Source organism: Castor canadensis, chromosome 3 (genome assembly GCF_047511655.1).
Source record: "Castor canadensis chromosome 3, mCasCan1.hap1v2, whole genome shotgun sequence".
Taxonomy (NCBI): domain Eukaryota; kingdom Metazoa; phylum Chordata; class Mammalia; order Rodentia; family Castoridae; genus Castor; species Castor canadensis.
In genome coordinates, this window is record NC_133388.1 from 41,780,635 (window position 1) to 41,807,766 (window position 27,132).

The 27,132-nt window shown below is 40.2% G+C and overlaps 1 protein-coding gene across 11 annotated transcripts in view; it reads right to left on the reverse strand.

Moving 5' to 3' along the window:
* The window catches only part of Syne2 (spectrin repeat containing nuclear envelope protein 2), a 300,742-nt gene that overhangs the window by 122,520 nt on the left and 151,090 nt on the right, over nucleotides 1-27,132 (reverse strand). For all 11 annotated transcript variants that reach the window (XM_074067818.1, XM_074067817.1, XM_074067815.1 and 8 more), the window contains 11 exons: nucleotides 26,704-26,848; nucleotides 25,418-25,636; nucleotides 20,493-20,758; nucleotides 18,113-18,281; nucleotides 16,640-16,795; nucleotides 14,049-14,189; nucleotides 12,388-12,570; nucleotides 11,499-11,636; nucleotides 5,337-5,522; nucleotides 3,148-3,270; nucleotides 1,832-2,014 (listed from right to left, as the gene is read on the reverse strand). In XM_074067818.1, the coding sequence (XP_073923919.1) occupies nucleotides 1,832-2,014; nucleotides 3,148-3,270; nucleotides 5,337-5,522; nucleotides 11,499-11,636; nucleotides 12,388-12,570; nucleotides 14,049-14,189; nucleotides 16,640-16,795; nucleotides 18,113-18,281; nucleotides 20,493-20,758; nucleotides 25,418-25,636; nucleotides 26,704-26,848 (1,909 nt within the window). The remainder of the gene's footprint in view (nucleotides 1-1,831; nucleotides 2,015-3,147; nucleotides 3,271-5,336; nucleotides 5,523-11,498; nucleotides 11,637-12,387; nucleotides 12,571-14,048; nucleotides 14,190-16,639; nucleotides 16,796-18,112; nucleotides 18,282-20,492; nucleotides 20,759-25,417; nucleotides 25,637-26,703; nucleotides 26,849-27,132) is intronic.

The following is a 27,132-nucleotide window of genomic DNA, read 5'->3' on the forward strand; positions in this document are numbered from 1 at the left end:
ACACACAAAGATAAAGAAACACACTTCAAAAGCAAGCCTAGACAGAGAAACCTTTTGGTATGCTTTATAATGAAGCCAAATGTCTTTTGAAACTACAAAGTTTCTGGCCAATGCATAGTTCTGGATTTTCTTTAATATTTAACCATAATTTTAGCTGCGGGCTGGAAATGAGTAACTACATTCACTGTATATTCTTGTTCTCCAGCTCAACAATGACTGATACCCAGTTTCTCCCCACAAAAGGAATTTGATTTTCCACAGTGGTGGCACTTGTAATATCTAATGCAGAAATTAAAGGAAATATACCAGGCTCTACCGATTTTCATCATCACTGGCTTACTTAGCTTGGAAACAGCAGAGGGGACATCTGATTTCCTCTGACACAGTAAGAAGGACATTTTTACCAGCACAGTTTGATATCTAACTTGGGAAAAACATAGCAGTATCTTCCATTTCCCTTCCCATCTGTGAAGAAGCCACTTCACAGCAAAGTTAGATCTGTTACTGTCTTTTCTTGACCAGGAAACCAAAAAAGCACAAAAAGAATGCATCAAATTCGGTATTTTTTTCACTTTACAGAGTATTACAAAAATAATACATAGAGTTCCAGGTCTCTTCTCTCTCTGTGGGTGTTAGGAAATGACACCACTTGACCAAAACGCAGGCCCGGGAGACTGTAGGAGAGAAGACTCAAACGAGGGGGCTGGACTTGGTGGCCCACGCCTGAAATCCTAGCATGTGGGAGGCAGAGGCAGGAGGATTGAGAGTTTGAGGCCAGCCTCAAACATAGCAAGACCCTGTCTCAAAAATTGAAAAAAAAGACTCAAAGCAGGAAGAACAGTGTCCTTGAACCTAAACACTGCAGCTCTCAAAGGCAGGATGCAGTACGTCTACAAAGAGGGTTGACTAACTAGAGAATTCATGGCTTTTTTCTGCCATTTTCTGTTCTTAGGGGGGCAGTGGCTGCTGATGTAGGAATGAAAAATGAAGAAAAAGGTAATGTCTAACAAATGATGACTCCAGACTTGAGACTAGTGATCTAACAAGCTAAGGAATTTGAAAAACCCCTCTGGGGAGAGGAAGAAAGAGGTCATCAGTTAGAAGGAAGAGAGCCCCAACACAGAGAAATGACACCAGGTGTTCACAAATGCAAATTCTTGTCCTATTTGTAAACAAATTAACTGCTACACAATTAATTGTACAGTCTCTAAGCAAGTCATTGACACTGTCACTCCTCTGCAAAGACACTACAGTGCATATCTACCTACATCACAAGTTGGAGGGCAAAATGAGCTGATCAGGGCAGGGAGTGTGGCTCAAGTGTTGGAGCACCTGCTTTGCAGGTGCAAGGCCCTGAGTTCAAATCCTAGTACTGGAAAAAAAATAGCTAATCAATAGGAAATGAGAGGACTGAGATGGACACAGAGATTTTCACATGATGATTACTTCATAGATTTGTTGGTCTCCAGAGACTGCAAGTGTCCCACCATTTTTTTACTCATGTTTACTTTATTTTTTATTTTTTGTTTTTTTGAGACAGGGCCTTGTTATGTAGCCCAGGCTGGCCTAGAACCTGGGATTGCAGTCATGTCCTACCACACTTGGCACCCATGTAGGTTTTTAATATTCCTAGAATGGAATTAAGTAGGCCACAACTATACTGTAGCTTGAGCAAGGGTAAGAATCAAGAAAAATAACTTAAGCCCCTTTTGGGCAAGAATACAGGCTTTTGTATAGCTGCTACCTCCTGGGTAAGAATCACTTTTGATTACAATTAAGAGCAAACTCATGGTTTCTGAACATTTTCATGCTGTTATCACAAGCTGCTTACCTTCAATAATTCGTTTTGTTCCTGAGTCACATTTTCCAATAGTTTTACATCTTGTAAAAGCTGATTTGTCCTCTGGAACACAGGCAGAGTTTTCACTCCTGTCTGGGGTAAACTTAGTTCTACTTGGTAAGACACTATCTCGCCAATGGTCTTCTTCATGGGACGTATATTCTCAAGTATGACCTGAATGACAGAAGGGAAGTATGGTTCATAAATGGAGGGGAAAAAAGCAAACAAAATAGGCCACCGCTAAGTTTGGTTATTCAAAATTAAAATATTGTATAATTTAGTCTTGAATCTACAGTTTTAATTTTTAAAACATTTACTTAACTCAAACTGAAAAGATCTGCTGAATCACTTGGGCAGAGGAAAATAAGGGTTTCAAGAAAGATGCCTGGGGCAAGAGTAGCTTCCCAGCCCACAACAGTCTACTGCCTTGCTTCCTCCCCTCCTTCCATATAGAACTAAAGTTTGGCTCTGTGTTGTCCCAGGCGTGGGCCTTGCAAGGACGGGCAATGTAACTTACTCTCAAAGTCACTGCATGTAGCATAGGCCTTCCTACACAGCAAGCCCTCAAAAACTGCTTGCTGACTTGAGCCTAATTGCCTGGCCAACCTTTCTGAGTCCAGGAGCATAATTATATTTTGCTTTAATATATCTGCTCCATAAAAAATTACAAGAGATTACTCATGTCACTAAATACTCATATGTACCACTCCATTTAATCCTCACCACCATTCTGCAAGAGAAGCATCCTAACCTCCACTTCGCAGGGAAGGACACTGGGTTCTCAGAAGTTAAAGGACATGTAAGCTTAGACTGGAAGAGGATTAGAATCCTGGCAGGATTAGAACCCAGCCCAGCAGATTCCACAGCACACGTTCTCACTAGGTTGAGGGGGCAGAAGTTTCTTAGCAGTTAAGTGTGCTTTGGCCTTGTGCCAGGCTCCATTTACATTATACTATCTAATGTAAGGACTTCAAATACCAATGTACACACAGGAAAGACGGTCTGAGTAATAAACAGTCTCCAAGTCCCACAGCCTGAGATCAGTGTCACTGGGGTCTGACTTAGGCGCCCAAGTGCTTGGGAAAGCAAAAGTTGTGTGAAAAAGTGATCTCCAGGAAAATGGCTGTTACATAGGTAGTGCTGCAAATACAATTTCAAATATATTCATCCTATCTATCTACCACTCAACCTTATTTTGCTTTTACTCTAGCAGGACTAATACTTTGTATCACACCTGTGTTTACATATTTCTAAACAGATGTGATCAGTATTATGAGGAAATACTTTTGATAATGACCCACACTTACCTCCCCATGTTTAAGATGTTCTTCGGGTGAAAAATCAAAGATTTCTTTTGATAACAGGATAGCTTTGATTTTTGAAACCTTTTTCTCCATTGATTTTACTTCAGCTTCAATAGCAACCACATCCTACAATTTCAGAAACAAGAACACACTCATGCAATATATGTACATTAATAATCTATATGGCCTGTGGAGTGGCTCAAGCAGTAGACTGCCTGCCAAGCGAGCATGAAGCCCTGAGTTCAAATCCCAGTACCACCAAAAGAAAACAATAATATGTGAAACACAATTTATTGCCATTAAGTCTGCTCTCATATTTATCCAAAGAATATTTGCCATTTATAACTCTTAGAAACCAAGTATAATAGAATAAAAATGTTACTGTATTACAACAGAATTCCATCCTGCAAAGCACTACTTACGCTTGGTTGAATTAAAAATGTATTCATGAGAACAAAAGTGGTATACAACCAAACCAATTTCTTTAAAATAAACTCAATTATCTACAAATTCTTTAAATTTCTCTTTGGAATGTGTTTAAACACTTGAGTACAAGTGTTCTGACACTTTAGAGATTCTCACTGCTGTAAGTAAAATGAGAAAGTCACCATTGAGAAACTAGCACACAAGGAGGCAGAAAACAGACAGGGCTTGCTTATCAACCTCCTAATAAGCTGCTGTCATACAGAATGTCACTGAATTGATTCATAATCCACTGAAATTAATTTAAACCATGGATTGCTGTTCAACGGTTATTCCTGAACCTTAAGGTGAAAATGCCACAAAAATAAGTTAAAATATGTGTGCAAACCAGGCATACTGAGGAGCTCACAGGTGTCAGAGAGCCTGCAGACCTTGACTTTAGGGTTTGATTCAAAAGCACCATAGCAACAAGGTGACACAGTTAATAAGGGAGATTTTTTTAAATGGCATAAAAATAGACTAAACGTTTTAAATTATATACAGCAGTAAGTATATTAACTATAGTAATACCTCCAAATAATGAGAAAAAAGTTAAATTACAATGAAATTTATTTTCTGGATCTGCTCTTTAGGGGAATACAGAAGCATTGTAAAATTGTGGAACAATCTCCCTCAGTAGCCAAGAATTTATTCTGAAATTATTCCTTGAAGTACCTGAGTGCAGCACAGGGAATGTCACTGGGAAAGAAAAGGTAAGTAATTAAGAACTAACTGAGACTCCCTTTACTAGAGAACTCTGTCTTTAAGTAAATGACTCACGCTTCAAGCCAAAACAAAATTACTTCATAATCCAAGGGCTCACATAGCAGTCCTCAATAACTACTTGTTATGGGTGAATTCCTTTTCTCATATTTTCTGTTTCTTTTTTTGGGTAGTACTAGGGTTTGAGCTTGTTAGATAAGCGCTCTACCACTTGAGCCACTCCACCATGTGGGTGAATTCCTAATCAGTGCTTTTGAATCAACAGGATCTCCATCTTGACAAAGAGAAAGCAATGCACTTATTTGATCAGGATTCTTCACTTTAGACAGGCTGTTTCTGATAAGAATGGGCAATGTGGGCTGCGGAGTGCTCACTGGTAGAGTGTTTGTGGAGTACACAGGAGGCACTGAGTCTCCTTCCCAGCACTGCAAAACAAACAAAAAGCCCCAAAAGAGTGGGGGTGTGCTTTCTTGTTGCAGTTGCACTACAGGTTGAAAATAAAGTAAAATATAATTCAAGAAATAACATAAATGAAAAATGTACCTGCTCAATGTATATTCATATGATTGGGATATAATTAGTAGTATAACTCTTACTTACTAAAGGAAATATAAATTAAAAATAGAAAATCAGTTGGGTGTCAGTGACTCATGCCTGTAATGCTAGCTACCTGGGAGGTTAGGATGGGGAGGACTGTGGTTCCTGGCCAGACTGGGCAAAAATTTATAAGATCCCATCTCAATGGAAGAAAGCTGGACCTGGTGGTGTGCACCTGTCATCTTAGCAATGGTGGGAAGTGTAAAATACGAGGGTCTCGGTCCAAGCTTGTCTGGGCAAAAAGTGAGACCCTATCTCCAAAATAACGAGAGCAGAGAGGCTGGAGGGATGGCTCAAGCAATAAAATGCCTGCCTAGCAAACATGAAGGCTGGAATTCGAATTCCAGGACCACCAAAAAGAAAAAAAAAAAAAAAAAAAAAAGAAACACATGTTTATGATGCAAACTTACATCTGCCATCCTCTGAATGTGTGGAAGGCTTTCCATTATTTGTTGTTGTAAAGTTGCCACCTGACCACTTAACTCTTGTATGGATTGTATTAAGTCATCTGTTTCAAAAATGATTGACAAGTCTTCTAGATCCGTGAAAATTGTGTGTAAAAGATGGTGCTTCTGTTCTGAATCTTCCAAAGACATCTGATGGAGAAGCAAGAGATAGAGAAATGTGAAAAAAATGAAACATCAATCCCAGTGCTGCAGGACAAAAGAAGATAGTGAGACAAATTTAAAATTTAAATCACAGAAATTTTAATTTGTCAGTATTCCAAACTCCTGGTCATTTCCATTTTCCTTAATTTTTTTTGTTCTTTTTAGAAGTAATGGTATTTGAATACAGGACCTCCTGTTTACTGGGCAATGCTCTACCACTTGAGCCATGCTCCCAGTCCTTCTTGCTTTCAGTGTTTTTCAGATAGGATCTTGTGTTCTTGCCCAGGCTGACCTTGTAAAACAAATTTCCTACCTCTACCCTACCAAGTAGCTGGGATTACAGACATGCGTCGCCACACCTTTTCATAATGAAATCACTGGACACACTATCGTGAGTGGCACTGGAGATGACTTTAGAGTTCTGCTATGATATTGTATATATGGGTTCAATGTTCCTTATCCAAAACGCTTGGGACAGAAAGTGTTTTGGAGTTCAGAATTATTTTCAGATTTTATAATATGTGTATATATATATATATAATTGGAGGATGGAACCCAAGTCTAAATAAAAAATTGATTTATATAACATATACATCTTCTGTATATAGCCTGAAGGTAATTTTTACAATATTTTTAGAGTGTTCATTCTGACTGTCACAAGAGGTCAAGTGTGGATCAAGTGTGGATTTTCTACTTGTCGTGCCATGTCAGTACTCAAAAAAGCTTCAGATGTTGGGAACATTTCAGACGTTAGGTGTTAAGAGTTAGTGATGATCAACCCATAATAGGTAATATATTTATTTAGACTTCATCCTGAGATCCTAGCAGAGAGCTTCTAAATCCTTAGAACATCCTGGGTCAGAGAGGTGAGAGGAATGTCTTTAGTTACTCAAAATAAGCCGCTTTAAAACACATGTTGACTTTCATATTAAGATTTGGGTTTGTCCAGCTTGTTGATTATCTTCTGACTTTCTGTTATTTTTGTGATGCAGATTAATTTTATGATACCATTTATTAATCATTTATGGATTCTGGAGCCTGTGTCATGTTTAAAAAGGCAAAGTTCCTCTCCATTTGGATATTATTTAAATAAAATCTCTCCTGTTTTCTTTTAATACTTTCATGGATTTTTTTTTTAACTTAAACCTTTGTGGTTTAATCTGGAACTGATTTTGATATAAGAAACTAAGAAGAGACCTACACTTTGTTTTAGATGGCTACCATTTGTCTAAACATAACACCAACTATTAAATCATCTGCTTTTCTTAAAAAAAAAGATTTGGGTTTGTTATCATTGTTGTTTGTTTGTTTTGTAGTGCTGGGCATCAAACCCAGGGCACTGCGTATGCTTGGCAAGTGCTCTACCACTGCAAACTTCATCTGAAAACATCTTAGCTGCCGATCGGAAATGGTCAGTCTTTTAATGCAGTCTTCACTTAATTCCATAAGAAATCAGTGATACAAGACAGTACACTTACTCAAGCAGAATTCTAACCATAACTCAGAATTTTATATTAATCCTATTCAAAACCCTATTAGGGAAAAACTCATAGTAAAATAAAACATTTTGCCAGAGTATCATTTACAATTGCATCAAAAAAATACATAGGGTTAAATTTAGCAATATACTTGCAAGACCTGTACAGCAAAACTATAAAATAGTGCTAAAAAAATTAAAGATCAAAATAAAGAAAGAGATATATATCACGTTCCTTGATTGAAAAGTCAACATGGTTAAGATAAATTCTCCCCCAAACTCATCTACAGATTTAATGCAGTTCCTCTCAAAATTCTAACAGACCTCTAAATAGAAATGGAGAGGTTGATTCTAAGATTTCAAAGGAAATGCAAAAGAATAAGAGGAGCCAAGGCAAATCTGAATAAGAAGAGCAAAGTGATAGAGTTCATGTTGATTGATTTCAATAAAGTTATAGCAATCAATACTGCCATAATGGTGGAAGAAAGACACCAGATCAATACAACAGAAGAGGGAATCAGAAATAGATTCACATGTGTGAGATCAATTGATTTTTAACAAAGTAAAAAGGAATTCAGTGGGGAGAATCATTTCAATCAATGATGTAGGAGGGCTGGTGGAGTGGCTCAAGTGGTAGGGTGCCTGTCTAGCAAGTGTAAGGCCCTGAGTTCTGGAACAAATGGAAAAAAAAATGGACCTCGATCCTTGACTCACACCATACACAATTAACATTAAATGGATCACAAAATCTAAAGTAAGAGTTAATACTATCAAATTTCTAGACGATAACATAGAAGGAAATCTTTGTGACCTTGGGTCAGGTGAAGATTCTTGAAGACAGCATAAAAGAATAATGCATAGAAAGACATACTGATAAATTGGGCTTCAAACCAATTACCATTTGCTCTCAGAAAAAACACTGATAAGAGAATTCTAAAGATAAGCCACAAAGCCGGGTGCTGGTTGCTCAGGCCTGTAATCCTCGTTGCTCCAAGGTAGAGATCAAGAGGATTGTGGTTCAAAGCCAGCACAGGAAAAAAAAAGTTTGGGAGACCCAATCTCAAAAAACCGTTCACAAAAATAGGGCTGGTGCAGTGGCTCAAGGTGAAGGCCCTGAGCTCAAGTCCCAGCAAAAAGTAAAAAAAAAAAAAAAAAGATAAGCCACAGACTGGGGAAAATATTTATAAAGCACATACACAGAAATAGTTTTTAGAATGTTCTACAAATAACTTATATGTCCAATTTAAATATGGGGAAATTTGGATACTTCACAAAGGAAGTACATAAACGACAAGTAAGGACATGAACAAATGAGACTCAAGATCATGAGTCACTAGAGAAACGCCACTTAAACCGCAATGAGACACCAGGACTGGTCACTTACAAGCTAGGCAATATCAAGTGCAGGTGAAAATATGGAGCAATTAGAACTCACACTGTTGGTGGGAATGAAAAATGGGGCAGCCAGCTTGGAAAATAATCTGGTAGTTTTTATTTAGACACCATTAATACAGTCAGCAATCCTACTCATTGGTATTTATCTATTGCAATGAAATGAAATGAAAACCTATGTCCACACAGAGATCTGAACACAAACGTTCTAGCAGCTTTGCTCATGATGGTTGTGGTGAGCAGCCTCTAAAATGGCTCCCATGTCCCCGCTTCTTGGGAATTGAGCTCATTTAACACAGTTCCCAAGAATGCAGCCTGCGTTCACTCATTTATTTGTAGTGAAATATGGCGGGAGTGATGTCACTTGAAAGATTACAACGTGGCTCTGCCTTGGGAGCACTGTCACTCTCCGTGAGGTTGTTTATGCTGAGGGAAGCCAGCTGCGATGCCATGGAGTGGCCTGTGTGTGGACGTGGATGTGCGAGGCCTCCAGGGCTGTGTGGATCCTGTACTCCCTCACCCAAACCCCACCTTCTAAGGTGTTGACTTCAGCACCCTAAGTATTCTCACGAGAGACCAGGAGACAAACTCAGCTAGTCATGCCGAGGGTCCCGACCTGCAGAGACTGAGATAATAAACGTTTGTTGTCTTAAGCCTACACATTTCAGTGTAATGTGTTACACAGCAATAGCTAACACATAGCTCAAAATCAGAAACAAACCCAAATGCCTATTAACTGGTGAATGGAAAAGCAAATTGCTTATTTCCTTAAAAGGAACACTACTCAGCCACCAAAAGCATGAAGTACTGGGGCCATGCCTCAATCCCATCTACTCTGGAGGCAGTATGAAGGGGGCTGCCTGCCACAGCACCTGAGGAAACCTTTTGGGGTGATGGAAATGTTCTTCAAACTGATGGCGGGGGTATTCACCCAGTCACACCTTCATCACCTTTACCACCTAACAGCTGAGAACTGCAGTTAAAATGGGCCTATTTTACTCTAAGCAAATGGTAGCCAATGCGGTTGATTTAAAAACAAGTTAGTTCACTATTGTTACAGTAACAATTCACATCTCAGTGACTTTCAACCGTAGCAGCTGTATTAGTGAAATCATCTTCAGGTTACACAAACCTGTTTTAACAAATGCAATCCAGGCAGAAAGTTATGCAGTTAAAACAAACTTTTAGATAATTAATTAATTAATTAATTAATTAACTTTATAATTTTGAGACAGGTTGCCTCAAACTCATGATCCTCTTCCCTTAGCCTCCGAAGTACTGCAAATACAAGGCAGACACCACCACACTTGGCAAAACTATTTAAGTCTTTTTTTTTTTTGGTGGTACTGGAGTTTGAATTCAGGGCCCTGTGCTTGCTAGGCAGGTACTCTACCACATGAACCATTTCACCAGCCCATTTTTGTGTTGGGTGTTTTTGAGATAGGGTCTCATGAACTATTTGTCCAGGCTGGCACTGAACCACGATCCTCCTGATCTCTGCCTCCTGAATACCTAGGATTCCAGGTGTGAACCATTAGTGCCTGACAACTATTTAAATCTTACTTGAGGGTTCTGTTAGCTTTTTAAGATTTATTTTTAAAAAGGCCAGGTAATGCCAGAAAATGGAAAGGATCATTCTAAGAGTAGGACAGTTATTTTCATTCTAAGGACAAAAGTGGGGGTTCATGGGAGTAGGTCTTTGGGACTTACTTCCCAAGTGGGGATTTTTTAGGATCCATTCTGTGGGAATTAAACCCCTATCTTTCCATGTCCCTACTTCCTCTACTCAATCCTAGTGTGTAACAAAGTCCAACAACATAAAATGTCCCCGACAGTTTGAGAAATACTTTCACACTTGCACATTAAAACATTTTTTCTTTTTTGGCTGTACGGGGGTTTGAACTCCTAGCCTTGAGCTTGCAAGGCAGGAACTCTACCATTTGAGCCACTCCCCCAGCCACACTTGTACATTTGTATCAGTAGAAAGTAGAAAAAGTTCACCTGCTCTTGCCTGAGCTCATGTTAGTAAGTTTTTTAATTTGACAAAAGCATTTGAAGAGTGGGGGAGCACATTACTGTCTTCTGATCTGGAAAGCTCCTAAAAAATGGTGAATCGTTAAGGCATTAAAGCAATTAAAAACAAAAAGATGACACATGCTCTGGGAATGTTGAAAATATATCTAAGGTGTGTGTGTGTGTGTGTGTGTGTGTGTGTGTATGGCAGGGGGTAGGGGGTGAGGGGATGAGGGAGTTGGGGAGGAATCACGAGGAAGGGCAAGAAAAGAAATAAATGAAGAATCTCAACAACTGTTACCATGGGACAAAAACTGATCAATACTGTGATTATCCCAACATACTCCTATCCCTACTGGCACTGAAGGGAAGGGGTCACACAGGTCCTGTGTACTAAGGAATGAGAATACCAGGCTAGCTCAGAATTTTATGGGCTAAAGCCATCAATACCATCCAGTGCAATTCTCACTTCACACTAAGTTATCTCAAAAGTCAAAAAGGACCAGATCCTGATCTCCAAAATCTCCATGTAGGTCTGGCCCTATTCCATGCTTCCTTCTGTCTCCTGGCATGCTTAGAGGTAAGACTGTTATTCAGAAGAGGAAAAGGCACTAAGAACGAGACGGAGGAGGAGGAGAAGGAAGGGAGGAAGAAGAAGGAAAAGGGGAAGCAAAGAGGGGAGAAGAAGAGGAAGAAAGGAAGAAGGATAAGGAAGAAAAGGAAGAGTGTTAGTGTACAAAAGGGAAGCCATGTTAGGATTGGACTCCCTGATCCTTTCCTTTTGGCTGCTTACTGGAAACACCCTACCACTTACTGAAAGGACCACACCTAGCCTCAAGGGAATGACAAACTCTCACCTTGCCTGGTGGGAGCTGTCTGAGCATTCATCTTCTCTAGCTTTCCCAAGCAATTGTTGATCCCAGAAAAATCTCCCCACCAAGCTAAACTGCCCCTCCAGACCCCTCCCCTATATCTACTCCAAGTCTAAGTGGCAGTGGGGTCTGGCTTTGGCTGGAAACTCCCCTCTGCAGGGCTTCTTCCCAAATAAACCCTTCCCAAGCAGAAAACCTCAGAGGACTTACTTGGAGGGTGCTAGCATGGTGACTCAGAGTCCTTGAAGAGTCATAGGGGGCAGGATTGGACAGCAAACGACGGGTACTTTCTATCCAAGCTTCAGTACTCTTCAAAAGATCATTATACTCCTCCATCTTAATTGTGGCCTGCGAGAGAAATGTGGTACACACTCGGGCAATGCTGTTTGCTGGAGCTGAGTGATTCCTGAATGAAGAGTTACCTGCTATTTGTCAATGGTGAGTCAGGCCTCCTCTCCCATGACCGAGGACAATGCTCCTCTCCCGCCCCCCGCTGCAGGGCTCACATCCTTCCAACTTTTAAGACCAACCCTGACCACAGGTAGAAAGGATCTAAGAAGTTCTACCCCAACACTGCACCTCCACAGGGCTCTGAAGTAGCCTAACGTTTATGTTCCATTCTGAAAACAGCTTGCACTTCTTCCTCCCGCCCAGAACCTTGTTCTGTGATATCCCATTTCTTGTAAGACGAGGATGCTATCCTTACTTGATTCCACTCAGAACTTACCAAACCTCAGCCTCTGTTTAGAATGGGGCAGAGAGGGACCTTGTTCCCCCAGTGGCAGTCTTTCTTATGGCTGGCTCCTTCCCTGGACAGCCCACAGAGTCCCCTTACTGTTCCTCATGTGCCTATTGTAAGTCCCAGAGGACTCCTGCCGTGGTCTGACTTTTGGATTCTTGGTTTTGCCGGCCCAATCAGACTTGCATTGACACTGCAATTCTGTCCCCTCTGTGCCCACATGAGCTTACATGTGGCATGGGTTCAGCTCGTATGGCTAGGAAAGAGACTACCTCTGAACAGAAAAATCTATTTTTCTGTTTTGTTTTGAAGCTGTCTCGGGACTACGCTCTATGTAGCCATCCTGTGTTATTGTCCCACCTTATTTAGCTGAGAGGTTCTGAATTCCACTTTCTGTGACACTTGCTGGTACTGCTGGAAAGGAACCATCAAGTCATCCATCCATTCCTGCACCTGTCCTGGGTCCTGCTCAACCATGTCCTGAAGCTCGGAATCCAGCTCGTTCAGCTCGGAATGCCAGCCATCCAGCTCATCCCACATTTTCTGGAGAAGGAATCATGAAGTCCATTGAGATGAAGATGTCATGGTGGGTTTCACATGGAAATTACATTTGGCAATGCTATCAAAAATCATCACAAGCCTGCTTGTTGAATTTATATTCGGCAACCATTTGTAATCTAAACTGAAAACCACTTTTTCTGAGTTCTCTTACCTGTAACTCTATTCATTTCAAGACAAATTAGCTGTGAGAGAACAGGAAGACCTAAGCATTTTCCAGAGCAAACAAGGTTAATCTAGCCCTAACCTTTCAAAAGTAATTAGGTTTAAGAAAGGCAATTTGAGCTAGTAATGCCTCTGGTCTCAGTGCTGGCAGACTGAGACAGGAGGGTTGCTAGAGCCTAGGAGTTCTAGACCAGCCTATGGTCTATGTGACAGTGAGACACTCCCTAAAAAAAACTAAAAATAAATAAAAATAAAATGACTATTTAGACCTCTGTGTGGGTGCTTAGAAGAGAATTTTAAGTGCAAAAACAAAAGTGATAAAAAAAGTCTGATGCCTAGGAATTAATGTGCTGGCAGGAAGTAACAGCAGCACACATAGTAACAACTGCTTCCTTCACCTTGAGCCACTCCTCCAGCCCTATTTTTGTGAAGGGTTTCTTGAGATAGGGTCTCGTGAACTTTTTGCCTGGGGTGGCTTCAAACCTCGATCCTCCTGATCTCTGCCTCCTGACTAGCTAGGATGACAGGCGTGAGCCACCAGCACCCGGCAACGACTGCTTTTTGACACAAGAAACAAGGAGGCTGGATCCTAATCTAAACCTGTCTGAAGAAGGTCTCAAAGGTAAAGTATTCAAATCTTACTTAATAGTTCTTTAATAACAAAATATTGAGAACTGGGAGAATCTGACTTATAAAAAGTTAGGGTTCTCTGTTTAAGAGCCAAGATTGTGTCTCATATATGTGCCATACCCTGATCTATTTTTAAATGCCCCCAATCATATCAGAGTACTTCTAAAAAGGGACACCACAGTAAGAATTCATACTCACACTTACTCGGGAGGTCAGAGGGTAGAAAGTTATCGTTATGCACAGTTTTATCTAAGCTTTTAATTCCTAAGACATTTTACACAGGAAATAAATTTGAAATTTCTATTTCCCCTTTCTTCAGTTGGCAATCTAAAGGAAAGCTGGTAATACTTTTTCTATGCCATTGATCACTTTTTATATCAGTCTTCCCATGATAAGATCCTTACTGCCCCTTTTGTGTGGAAACACGAGTTCCCAGTCAGGGTGCTCAGGAGTCAGGGCACATGCCTGTCCTGCAAGAACTGAGAACCGTGCTTCAGTGCAGCCTTTCTGCTTTAAGTCCCTGTAGGTGACCTCACATCCCCAATGCCTCTGTCGATCTGGTTCAGGTCTCAGAGCTTCAGATTAATCTAAAGATACTCACCTCGGAATGACTGAGGGGGACAGTGGATGAGAAATGCCACATGCAGGGAGTCAAAGGAGGGCGTTACCTTTTGAATTTCTTGAGCTTCCTCAATGTTTTTACTTTTCTGCTGCAACATCTTTTCCACATGCTGAAGCCCACTGTTAATTTCCTCTATTTTCCTGCTCATTACATAGGATGGCGAGCTCTTCAGGACTTCACTGCTAATCTGTTCCAAGGGAAAAGTCACATGTGGCTTGGAAAGGGTTTCTGCTCTATTCCCAAGTTCAAGCAACAACAGCACAACTCACTATGTTTACTTACAAGAAATTTTCTGGGAGAAAAAATTCCAAACTATACAGGTTAACGCACTAGTGACAGTGCAGAGTAGCAGGCTACTAAATGGCAGTGTGTTTACCTGACCTTTCAAATACAATTTAAAAGGGCTGGAGGTGTGCCTCAAGTGGTAGAGTGCCTGCCTAGCAAGCGTAAGTTCTTGAGCTCAAACCCTGGTACTGCCCACCCCCCCATATTCAATCTAAATATAATATATAAAGTGATAAATTTAAAGGTTCTTTGAAACACTGATTAAATTATGTGAGAGAATTCCTATAGGATAAATTATTATATGATCTCTCCATCCATTTTATGAGAAAAATCCTCCTTTCATACACACACACATATATACATGTGTGTATGAAAGGAGGATACATATATATATACATTGTTGTTGGTTTTGGTAGGACTGGGGTTTGAACTCAGGGCTTCACACTTACAAAGCAGGCACTCTACCACTTGAGCTACACCTCCAGTCCATTTTGCTCTTGTTATTTTGGAGATGGGGATCTCTCAAACTATTTGTCCAGGCAGGCTTCAAACTGCGATCCTCCCAATCTCAGCCTCCCAAGTAGCTAGGATTATAGGCACGAGCCACAAGCATTCAGCTTCACATATGTTTTTAATAAAACCAAACTTATTCTCAAGCCAACTTAAAAACAACATGTAATTTCCACCTTAATATTCATTCGGGTGAAACGACCTTGAAGTAGCTATTTTTTAAGGACGGGAGGCCTCACTTTTCTCTGACTGTTCGTAGTTATGTTTTTCCAGCAATCAGAAATCTAGCTCTTGAGCAGTGCAATTTTTTTAATCAAAATGATTTTCTTAAGAAAATAACTTGTGCTAGGAAAGATAATAAATGAATGTGGATGTATCATTTTTCCAAATGTCTGATTAGTTTGAATTCTTGTTTTAAGCTGTGTTGATAATGCTTTCTCAAAGCTGCCACTAAATGATCAAATAATACCATATACTTTTTTTTCTTTTTGTTATATATACTTTTGTCTAATGCTTTTAATCCTCACCATATTTCTGTAAACTAAACCACCCCATGCAGGTAAGCACACAGACACGAAAACTGAAGCATAGGCTAAATGATGGGCTGAGGTCACAAATCAAGGTAGTGGCTGAACTTGTCCTGCAAAGCCCTCCCAGTAAATCTGAAAGACTGACTTTTATTATTAAGTTACTTTATAGGGGTTTTCCACATCAAATACTCAGGAGAGTAACATTTAGTTTCTCTCAAAACATTTATTTGTCTCTTCAAATAAAACCAATAGTACTTAACCTTAAGAAAGTCTTCTGTGTTAAACATGTATTTGGAGATTACATGGTTTTTACACAGATTACATTTTCCTAAGAAATCCACCGTAGGTCATCCTTGTTCTCACTCTAGAGTCTATTGGAAGTGTACTCCTCTCCTAGCAAACTTTATCACGTGCACAAAAAAGGCAAAAGAAAAAAATAACTCTGTCATAGAAGCTAATGACAGATTATAGTAACTAAGTTTAAAACACGACTTTTGCATGTGCATAACTTACCAAGTTATAGGTAACCTAAGTTTCAAAAAACAACATAAAAATCCTTCTGTGGATGCAGGACCAACCAGAATTTTGTTCTGTTTTGGGTTTGGGTTGCCTTTTCAGAATGCAATCCAACTGTCTTGCTAAGGTACTATGTCTCCAGCACTACACAATATTCCCACCCTTTTGTCATATCTGGACTCTGGGGTATAATGAATGGCCAGGCACGCTTATGAGAATTCTGTTAACATCAGCGCTACACAGATGCTACTTGCTAAGTCCTATTCTTAGTGAGTTGTAAAATTTTTATTTTTATTGCCCTTGGTTGTCATTTCAAAATGTTTCAGGGAGGGGCTGGGATGTAGCTCGGTGGTATAGCACTTGCCTAGCATGCACAGGGCCATGGGTTCGATCCCAGCACCAAAAAAGAAAAGACAAAAAAAAAAAAAAAAGTTTCAGGGAATATATATTAAAGCAAAGTATTATCCATTTCCAAAGTTTTTAAGTATTTGTATAGTAAGTAAAAACAATAATAACAGCCAAGTATAATATATAATTCTTTTTATATGCAAGAGAAGCAAAACTGAACATTTGAACAACTAAAAACAATTACAGATGACCTAATATTCTGTTGTTCGGGCTACTTATTCCCAATTATTGAATTCTCAGTATTCAGTAGACAGCACCATCACTGTCACTTAACCAAACTCTATAAACCCAGAGCTGAAACCTGGGAAAATGAAAATGTGACATTAAAGGACTTTTGTGTAGTCACTGAGCTCCATCAAGAAGTACACAGTACAAACAGTGCTGTTACCTTCTCATCGATGTCTTCTAGAACTTTTCTGCATTCTTCTACCTGGGATGCAATTTCCGCAGGCACAAGGGTGTACATTTCAGAATACTTGATTCGCAGTCTTTCCATGATATTCTCGAAAGTTAGTTTCCCTTTCTTAAGAGAGTTCTGAAGCTCCTAAAAATATCAAGCGAGTTTCAGTGCTCCCAGGACAGGGGGAGGAAAACAGGCTCTCCAGCATGTCCTCAGGACTGCATGGAGAAATCACACCATTATACAGGCCAAGCAAACCTGAGAGTGCTCACTTGGGTCAGATGCTGCTTTCTAATTTGTAAAGAATTAAACTTGATCTGTCTTCATAGTGTCAGACCATTGTGGCAAGAAGACATTACAACATCACCTGCTTCTAAAGAACCCTCAGATTTAACTGTATCTAAGTTGCAGTCCTGATCTAAAAAGCTACAAGTAGCAAGAAGTTTCAAAGACGTTCATTGGGTGTTGTTATTAACTTGTAGCTATTTCTCCTTCTTCCTACATTATCATCACAATGAGTCAAGGCCACTAAAAGCCCTAGGCTTGAATCGAAAGTGTCTGTTTCGTGTAATTAGGCAGCCCACAGAACTCCACTTCTTTCAAAAGGGAGGGTTCCTGTTCCAGGGGAAGAATGCTGGCTTGAGGAGATAAAGGAGCCCTGAACAAATAGTCCATTGGCCTAGAAACAAAATCTGATCCCCCTTCTCCTGAAGTAATTGTAACAGGAGAAACTCATTTGTTCGGGAAAGTTTCCCAAAGATCAAGTGGAAAAATACTTCTTGACTTCACTCTGACTTTTGTGTTGTTTGTTTGGTTTTTATGGTCACTGTTGGGTAGCATTATTTGTGTTAATGTGGTGAATCACAGCTTTGAAGAATGATTATGACTTTAAATGACTCCGTGATGTGCCACTGCTTTCCTTTTCTTAATTGTCAGCAGAGAACAAATCTAGAGTGGGAAAAGTAAAGAAGGATGCCATTTGGGCGCAGGTGGGGCTGCAGGTCTAGGTGTCATCTTGTTTTATGGAGACTTGGTCCAAGACAGGTCTTCATACAGAGCTACATAGAGATGGCTGCCCCATGAAGAGTGCTTGTGGGAGTGACAATAAGTTCTCTTCTTTCTCTTTCCCTCCCTCTGGGTGGACACAGATAGTCCTGATCAGAGGTAGGCATCACATCCTACTAGAGGAAGAGGCTAACATGCTATCCAAGAGTGTTCCTAGGCCCCTGTTCACCAAACACACTTGATACAAGGTCTCAACTCTGCTGTCCAACAATATGCATCTTTTCCCCTGGCTCTGTTCACAGCACCACAGGGCCTTTGTATGTGCTTTCCTTTCTCCATGATTTTTCCCTTGCCTACTCCTCCACCCTAGTCACCAAGCTACCTCTGCCCCAAGGACTTCGAATACAAGATTGTGCACCAGAACCAGCCACATTCACTAGTTCATCCCTTGATTACCTCAAACTGTTCTGCCCTTTCTGGGTGGTCCACTAATGCCGTATTTTGGAAAGAAGTTGTAGTCTGTTGAAGTAAATTCTTCAAAGCAATTACTTCCTTTGTGAAGGAATGTCTTTCTTGGATTTCAATCTGTATGGATTCCTTATTTTTTTGAGCTTTCTGAAAAAGCCTGAAACAAAACATCAAAATATCATTCTCTGTCCTACTCTTTGTGAAATGGTTTTATTTCAACAATTAACAAAATGTCTGAAGAGTTCACAAAAGATGCTTTTATTCCTAAGAGAAAAGTACCAGTTTTCAGTAGTTTATATACCACATAAACAACCACGTGTCAAATACTTACACCTCAACAAGGCCCTGTCCAAAACTCAAATCCCCAAATGTTCTCTTCTCACACTTTACATTCTAATCACCACCTGTGTCCCCTAGTTTTCTCCAGGCGGTCCTTGATCTCAAATGAAAAGGGTTTAGAGGTGTGATCGGAGTCACAGGAGGACTCCTGTGGACAACCCTTCTGGCCCTTTTCTCTTCAGTTGACCCCATCTGCTGGGGATGTAGTGTGTACCAGAAGAAGCAACTGAGCGGGAGAAAATCATTCCTGAGAGTTATCTGGATAAGTGTCTGTAAGAAATATATATTTGGTCTCTACCTGAGACTAAGCACCTAATATCCCTCCAGAGAGGAGTGAAAGGTAAAGGTGGGTGCATCGATTCTGCTGGTGTTTGCTCTTTGAGCCAGGTTTCTGACACAGCTCTTAAGACCTTGGTAACTTCTGAGTGATGGGATCTTTTGTTCTAATGAGGCAGCTCATGGTTGCCAAGGGAAACAGCCATGTGATTAGAGGACTAAAACTGTTGGTACCACCTTTATCCCACACCACCATCCTCAACCTCCAGAGAGGAGAGGGACTTAAAGGCTAAGTTGATCACCAATGGCAAATGATGACTCAATCATGATTATACAACAAAGCCTCCATAAAAACCCAGAAGGACAAGTCTAGGGAGCATCCTCTGGGTTGCTGAATGTGAGGGGTACCTGAGGACTAGTGTGTCCTGCACATCCTCACAACCTGGGACCCACATGTCTTCTGTGGGGCAGTTCATCTGTACCCTTTACTAAATCTTCTAGTAATATACCAGTAAATGTGTTTCCCTGAATTCTGTGAGCCACTCTGGCAAATTAACTGAACCCAAGGAGCCAGTTGGTCAGAAGTACAGGTGACAACCTGTGACTTGTGATTGATGTCTGAAGAGGGGGTAGTTTTGGGGACAAGAACATTCCAAGTGTGGGATCTGAGCAATCGCAGGTAGATAGTGTCAGAACTGAACTATGGAAAATCAGCTAGTGTCTGCTGGAGAATGGCTTGGCAGACAGGGAAGAAACCCTCCACAAATCTGAGGCTAAATGTAAGAGTGTAATTTGATGCTCTGTGTAAGAGTATGGAGAAAAAGGGTTTTCTTCAGAGCATTCCTAGACATACAATTAATGCATCCTTTGTTTTTATGTCTTGACATCTTTCTCAATGACTGAATCACAGATGCCAGAGAGTCTGGCATAAGAAAATTCAATGTACCATTTTGGTAAACATAATAAAATTACATATAATTTATAGGCTCTTTATGAGGGACTTGCTTAAATAAATTATGGCAGGTCTACATGGTAGAATATTATAGAGTTTATGTTTTTAAATTAACACTTAATGACATAAGGAAAAATATGATATGCTGATAAATTATTCAGCAGGATAAAAAACAGTGTACTATAATCTCAATTTACTTGAAAGTAAAACCATAGGCCAGGCGCCAGTGGCTCATGCCTGTAATCCTAGCTACTTGGGAAGCTGAGATTAGGAGGATCTTGGTTCAAGGCCAGTCTAAGCAAATAATTTGAGAGATCTCATCTCCAAATGAACAGAGCAAAATGGAATGCAGACGTGGCTCAAGTGGTAGAATGCCTGCTTTGCAAGTTCAAAACCCCCAGTTCAAACCCCAGTGCCACTGAAAAACCACAGTAAAGAGATAAGAAAAAAGTGACTGGCAGTAATTGTTGCTGAGTGATGGATTAAAGGTGAGTTTTTCTATTAATCTTTATAATTTTCCACATTCTCTAAATTTCTCATAATTAATATGCATGACTAAAATAGAAAAACAATAAGCATTTGAAACAAAGGCAATCTGAACAGTGTCACACTTAGGAGTATCAAAAAGAAAAATACGTGCTTATTTTATTTATAATTTTTAATCTTTTCTATCCCTTTTTATACTGATACGTGTTGACTCAATTCTGTAGTGTCATTTATCATTATGCTTTCTAAATCTGATACTTTCTAAATTTTGAGCTGAAATTACCAAGCACACTTCCTTAATAGTTCATATCTCACCTGTCACCTCTTTCTTGCATAGACGTAATCTCTTGAAGGGCTGGGATGGTTTGCACAGCCCCTGGGCTTTCAGGAACATTCTGGGTACTCTTTATGCGCTGAAGAAGCAGGGTCAGCAACGACTGCTGCCTCTCCACACTGTCTTCATATTGGCGTAAAGAGTCTAGGAGCTCAGAGAGCTCTTCTGTGGTACCTGCCTCTTTTATTTTGGAAATTTCTGGGAGTTCCTCTTGAAGATTATCTAAAATAATTGCTTCTCGTTCAACCTAATTCAATAAACAATGAGAGAGAGAGAGAGAGAGAGAGAGAGAGAGAGAGAGAGAGAGAGAGAGATGGATGAATGAGTAAAATATACACTTAATATTACTATTTCAGGACCTGAAATACATGTTGGCAACCACAATTTGTATACTGTCTGTTTGAACGGTTCTAATGTCATATCCTAGTTCAAAGTAGTATTTGCTCTATAGCTGGGAATATTAGCCCTCCACACACAGAATCCCATAGCTCCCATCTACTGCTCACGTAGATGTGTGATTAAAAATGAATGTTGCTGCCGGGCGCTGGTGACTCACGCCTGTAATCCTAGCTACTCAGGAGGCAGCGATCAGGAGGATCGCGGTTTGAAGCCAGCCCAGGCAAATAGTTCGTGAGACCCTATCTTGAAAATATCCACAAAGAAGGACTGGCAGGGTGGTTCAAGCAGTAGGGCATCTACCTAACAAATGTGAGGCCCTGAGTTCAAACCCCAGTACTGAAAGAAAAAAAAAAAAAAGGCTGGTGGAGTGGCTCAAGCAATAAGAGTGCCTGTCTAGCAAGCATGAGGCTGAAAGTTCAAACTCCAGTGTCACCAAAAAAAAAAAAAAGTGTTGCTGTTGGAGCTGAGGTAAATGCTGTTGAATATTGCAAGTGACTTATTTCCCCTCCAGGTTTCTGTTGGGTAAAGCAGTATGCAAGCAAGATACACATGAGATAGTAAGAATGAGCACCTCCAGACAGCTTCTGGTATGAGGTTGCCTGTGGTTGGATATGGAAGGTTTCCTGCAGGTCTCCTTTCTTTCTTTCATTTCCAATCCCTACAGCTGTAGAGCTAAGCCTGGTAGGTCCTCATGAGCCTGAGCCTATCAAAGGGAAAGTAGCTGAGTGACTGAGCAAGTCACATATTATCAACCACTGGGACGTGCTGAACCCAGGAACATATGACTTACTACCAGGAGGCACAGGCACAGAAATGGTTGGACCATTGTGATTTTGGAGGTAACACGTCATTGTTGCTCAGACTCATTTGTGAGGTCCACTATCAACAATGCTGCTAATGTTGAGGGGTACCTGAAGAAAATGAGGCAAGCCACGAGAGTGGGCTGGGACACATGCTGTCCTTCCAATTGGCCCTGTGACCCAGCAGGGTTCCCAACTGCTTTACTACACCTGAGGACAGGTGTAGATCGGCTCCTCTCCATAGACCCAGCTATGAAATCTGTGCTCCCCATCACCTCAAACCTCAGGGCAGGTGGGTTGGAAGTCTTAGTTCCCAGGCCAGTGGCTACACTTGGACCATGAGATAAGCTTTCACTGGATCACTGTACCCCCTCTTGAGATCAGCATACAAATAAGGGAATTTTGGCAGGGAGAACTGTATAATCCAGGGGTTCCAAATGGGTTGGGATAAAAAGAATGATGTTTATAATCCAGGGCTCAATGGAGCACTGCTCAGCTTCCAGGCCAAGAGACAGATAACTGCAATGGATAAACACAATGACCATGAACCAAAATGTGCAGAACAGCCAAGCCAAGGGCTCAGACCTTTCTTATTCTCCTGTTCCTGTATCCTGGCCTCACTTTCTAAAATAAATCACCTCACAACCATTGCCTGAACTCTACTGTCAGACTCTGCTGTGAAGTTGGTAATTGACTGAAGAGAGGAACTCAAAAAAGGGGAGAACAACTATTACTAAGACAATAATTTTCCTCAAAAGCCAGGCAATTGTTGGATTTGTGAATGCATAAACAAACTTTAGTCCATCCACCGAACAGAACGCTACTTGGGAAGGAAAAGAAAGAACCAAGCTATGCTATGAGCAGTGGCCAGAACAAATCTCAAATGCAGTATGCTTACTGAAAAGAAATTGACATGACAAAATGAAAAACATTACAGAAAAAGAAACAGATTAATAGTTGCCAGGAACTGGCGATGATGGAAGGGATAGACCACAAAGGGGCACAAGGGAATTTTTCAGGGTGATAGAAATATCCTAAATCCTGATTTTGTTGGCAGTCATGTAACTGTATGCAACCTTCAAAACTGAATAAACTTAACACTAAATTTTATTAATTTTGGGGATGAAAGCCCCAAGTCAGCAGAGTACTTGTTATAAGGATTATTCATTTGCTTTTCCACTTTGATGATTTTTCTTGGACATACAATCCTAATAAAATTGGTTACAAAACTTTCAGGTCAATGAGAAAGTAGAGTGGAAAAAAAAAAAAACCCATAGTTGCCCCATAAGCAAATTCAGTAAAAGAGAAAGAAAATCTCAGAACCCACAGAAATAGGAAGAAACAGAACCGGCTTTTGGACTTTTGGTATGAGGGAAGCTTTCTATCACCAATTACTTTGAAGACATGACTTTACTCTAGGACATTATCATCACTGAAGTGTAAAGTCAATATTCTGGATAACTAGAAGTGAGTCATTTTATCAACTACATCCTGTTTAAGGAAATTGGAAGGTGAGATTTAGGGGAGAAAAAAGTTAAGTCAAAAAGTAAATTTATTTTTTAATTTGTAAATTTGTAAGTTGGACACTGAAGTTTTCAAAAATCTACTTACTAAAACCATTTATTCCATAAAGATACTGGATGATTATATTAGTCCATATGTTTCAAAAATAGAATTTCATTCTGTCACACAAAAAGGCACCAACCAGACTAATAGAATCTTACATGGATAGGTCTTCAGACGATGTAATTTTTATAGAATGGATCAGGCTACATTAAAATCATACATCAGGCTGGGACTATAGTTCAGTAATAGAGTGCTTGCCTACCATGTGCAAGGCCTTGGGTATGATCCCCAGCACCAACTACACACACACACACACACACACACAAATGTCACGTACAGAGATGCAATTTAAGTTGGATGTCCAGTGGTTGAGTGCAAAGCGTAAATTTCAATCCTCTTATACACTTGTAAACTTGGGCAAGTTATTCAATCTCACCGTGTCTCATTTTCCTCATCTTATAAAACACAGTGCTTAGAACTAGGCCTGGCACACTAAATGCTCACTCTAGTGATTGCTATTTTGTGCTACTCTTTGAAAAATACTTTTTTTTTTTTTGGTGGTACTGGGGTTTGAACTCAGGGCCTCACGCTTGCTGGGCAGGCACTCTACAACTTAAGCCATTCCACCAGCCCCTAAAATAAATTTTATTAGCATATTTTTGTCAAATGTTTATTTGAATAAGGTCTTAATGACTGGGGTCTCAATAAGATATAATTGCAAATGACTATAAAGCAATCGTGGGATAAAATAAAAAGAGTGAAAGCTTTGAATTAGAACTGTCCCTCAACAAGCATTTGCTAAATGCCCACTAAACACAAGGCTGTAGATGGGTAGTAGGATTACAGTGGTGAGTTAAGACGGCCCCAGCCCCAGCTCACAGAGGCTCACAGCTCACTCCATCTCAAGCCAGGGGCCTCTTGTGCCATCACTTAACCTACCAGTGTTTCAGTTCCCCATCTGTCAAAGAGTGGTCATATTGACCTCCTGAGCCCACAGCAAGCAGTCAGTGAGCTCATGTTAGAACTGGCTTTTCAGCCCAGGGCAAGAACTCAGGAAATGGCACCATTATGGATAGGTGAGAACTGGTGCTAGCAGCCCCAACAAAAGTATGATTTACAAAGTTTCTTAGGGTTTTAAGATCCAAGAAATTCTTCACTAGTCAAACCTCACTAGCATCACTGAAATGATATCATTTTCAAGAATATCAAGTTCTTAGCAGGTTACTATGACAATGATAAACATTTCAATCCCAAAGTATGTATTGATTCATTATATTTCTATATGAAGTACATTCACCAGAAAATTTGAAATGAATAAGAAAGAAGGGTTTTCATTTCATGGTCTCATTTATACCTGGCCCTTTGTGAAGTTAGAGAATAAGATAATTTCATGTGATTTTTAATTTTCTTTCTTAACGTACGTGAGGCCTACGCTGTGATTTAATTAGTATCTGTGATTGTTATATATTAAGGAGGTCTTCTTTGAGACAGCTTTTAGAAAGAACATCATAGTTCCTATTTTCAGGTCCACACTTAACAATTATAGTTAATTTCCATAGTTAACAATTGTAGCTAATTTTGAAATTAGTTGGTTATTATGCATTACTGCCTAATTTTAACCTGTAGTGTAATGAATAGAGACGGCTACGCACAGTAAAGAATTTTAAAGCTCAACCCAGCAAACAGTCACCTACTTAGAAGAATTACCAGATACCACTCTCATGAAAGAAACTGAGTAATTTCCTGGAGACTATTTCAGTAGAGCCTGGACTCTATAAACATCTATGTGTAATGCATATGCGATGTACACAAATGGTACCCGTGGTAGACTTGGTTTACACAAAAACAAAGTGAAGCCAGGTAATGTCTATAATCCTAGCTACTTGGGAGGCTAAGATCAGGAGGATCATGGTTTGAAGCCAGCCTGGACAAATAGTTCTTGAAACCCCATCTCCAAAATAACCAGAGCAAAGTGGACTGGAGGTGTGGATCAAGCAGTAGAGCACTTGCTTTGCAAGCATGAAGACCTGAGTTCAAACTTCAGCCCCACCCAAAAAAAAAAAACAAGTGAAGCAATAAAACAAGTACAATGGCACTTGTCTGGGAGCTGCAGGGCGCGAGTGTTGGAAATGCATGCTCACCCCCTCACTGATGAGTTTCCACTCCTGCTTCAGTTCTTCACTCCACATCTCCCACTCTTTGGCAGCTTCCAGCAGACGCAGCCACTTCTCCCAGAGAGCCGACGAGGCGCTGAGCGTGCACAGGCCATCACTCTCTGTGCACCTGCATCTCAGGTGTCTGAGGACCTGTTGCAGTTTCACCAGCTCTTCTTTGGTTGAGATGAGATTTGACACCAAGGCCTAAGAAAGAGAGGAATAGCAGATGTCATATCTATTATTTTTTCTGAAACTTACAAACTATCTTACTGTGAAACAACATATTACATGATCTACTTACCCTTTTGGAAGTGATCTGAGCCAGATGAGAAGTATCTATGTGTTATACTCTGCGTGAATTTGGGGATATGGGGACAATTAACCAAACAGTCCAAGTAAGAATGTGTTCTCCAAGTTAAACACCCTAGAGGTACATTTTGTGATTTTTAATTTGTCTCACATTTTACTCGGTAAGTGTGTCTGCACAATAATTACTGTATTTAGGAGTTTGGTGGGTTTTGTTTTGTTTTTTGGTTTTTTTTGCTTGGTTTTTTTTGTTTGTTTGTTTCTGGTGAATGTTAAGTACAGATGATTTAAAATGTCCTCATCTAAATCCCAATAACATTCTGGGTGTTATGATATATGCCTGTAATCTCAGCACTTGAGAAGCTGAGGCAGAAGGCTAGTAAGTTCGAGGCTAGCCTGGGCTACACAGAGACACCCTATCTCAAAGATAAAGAAACACATAAGTAAGAAACCAAAATGCCAGAGAGTCTAACAGATGAAAATAAGAAAAAACTTAAATTCCTTAGTGAACTAGGGATGTAGCTTGCTCACCATGTGTGAGCGTGGGTTTAATCCCCTGCACCTCAAAAATATAAAATTTTTTGAATAAATATTTGCTTATTTTTGAATAAATAATACCTTAGTGACAGGGTATAAGAAGTAAATGAATGAATGAATGCTTAGTGACAGGGTATAAGAAGTGACCAAAATTCAGAGCTCATGACATACTCAGTGGACAAGAAGGCTGCCAGTGATCCAGCAGCATCCCTCCAAACAGTGGAGAAGCAACCAATAAGGAGAAGATGGTATTGAGGATCATGCTGTGAGCCAACTATTAAACTTCTCAGAGCCACTTCTTTGTTTTTCCCCCTGGCTTGGGGCTTGAACAGTTTTCGCAGTGTCTGAACACTCCTGTGGGTGTAACCAGGATCACCTTCTGCTGCTGGGTTTTTGCCCAGGCTTACGGGGCTCACATGTGACATTACCTTGCTCTGCTCCAAGCGCGCTAATGCCTCCTTATAAGACCCTGGCCGCAGGGACACGGACTGCCCAAGAACCGTTTCCATTTTCCTGAGGTTACTGCAAATTTCCTCTTTCATTTTTGTATAGCATTTGTAATTCTCCAGACACCTGATGAGGCACAGTTAGAAAAAACATGATATTAAATTTTATTGAACACAATAAATTCTGAACTTCTCAGATTGCACTCTCTACCCTCAGCTTTTAAAAAGGAATATGATGATTTTCTTCTTTTGCTATTCAATGCCTTTCAGCATTTTTATTAACTGCTTATTTCCAAGGGGAACTGCAAATGGCTTTAAGTGCAAACTTGAACAGGCAGATAGGCAGCCCTCCAAACACCAAAACACCAAAATAGGAGACTTCCCTTTAGTAACGTGAAACTGCATTTTTGA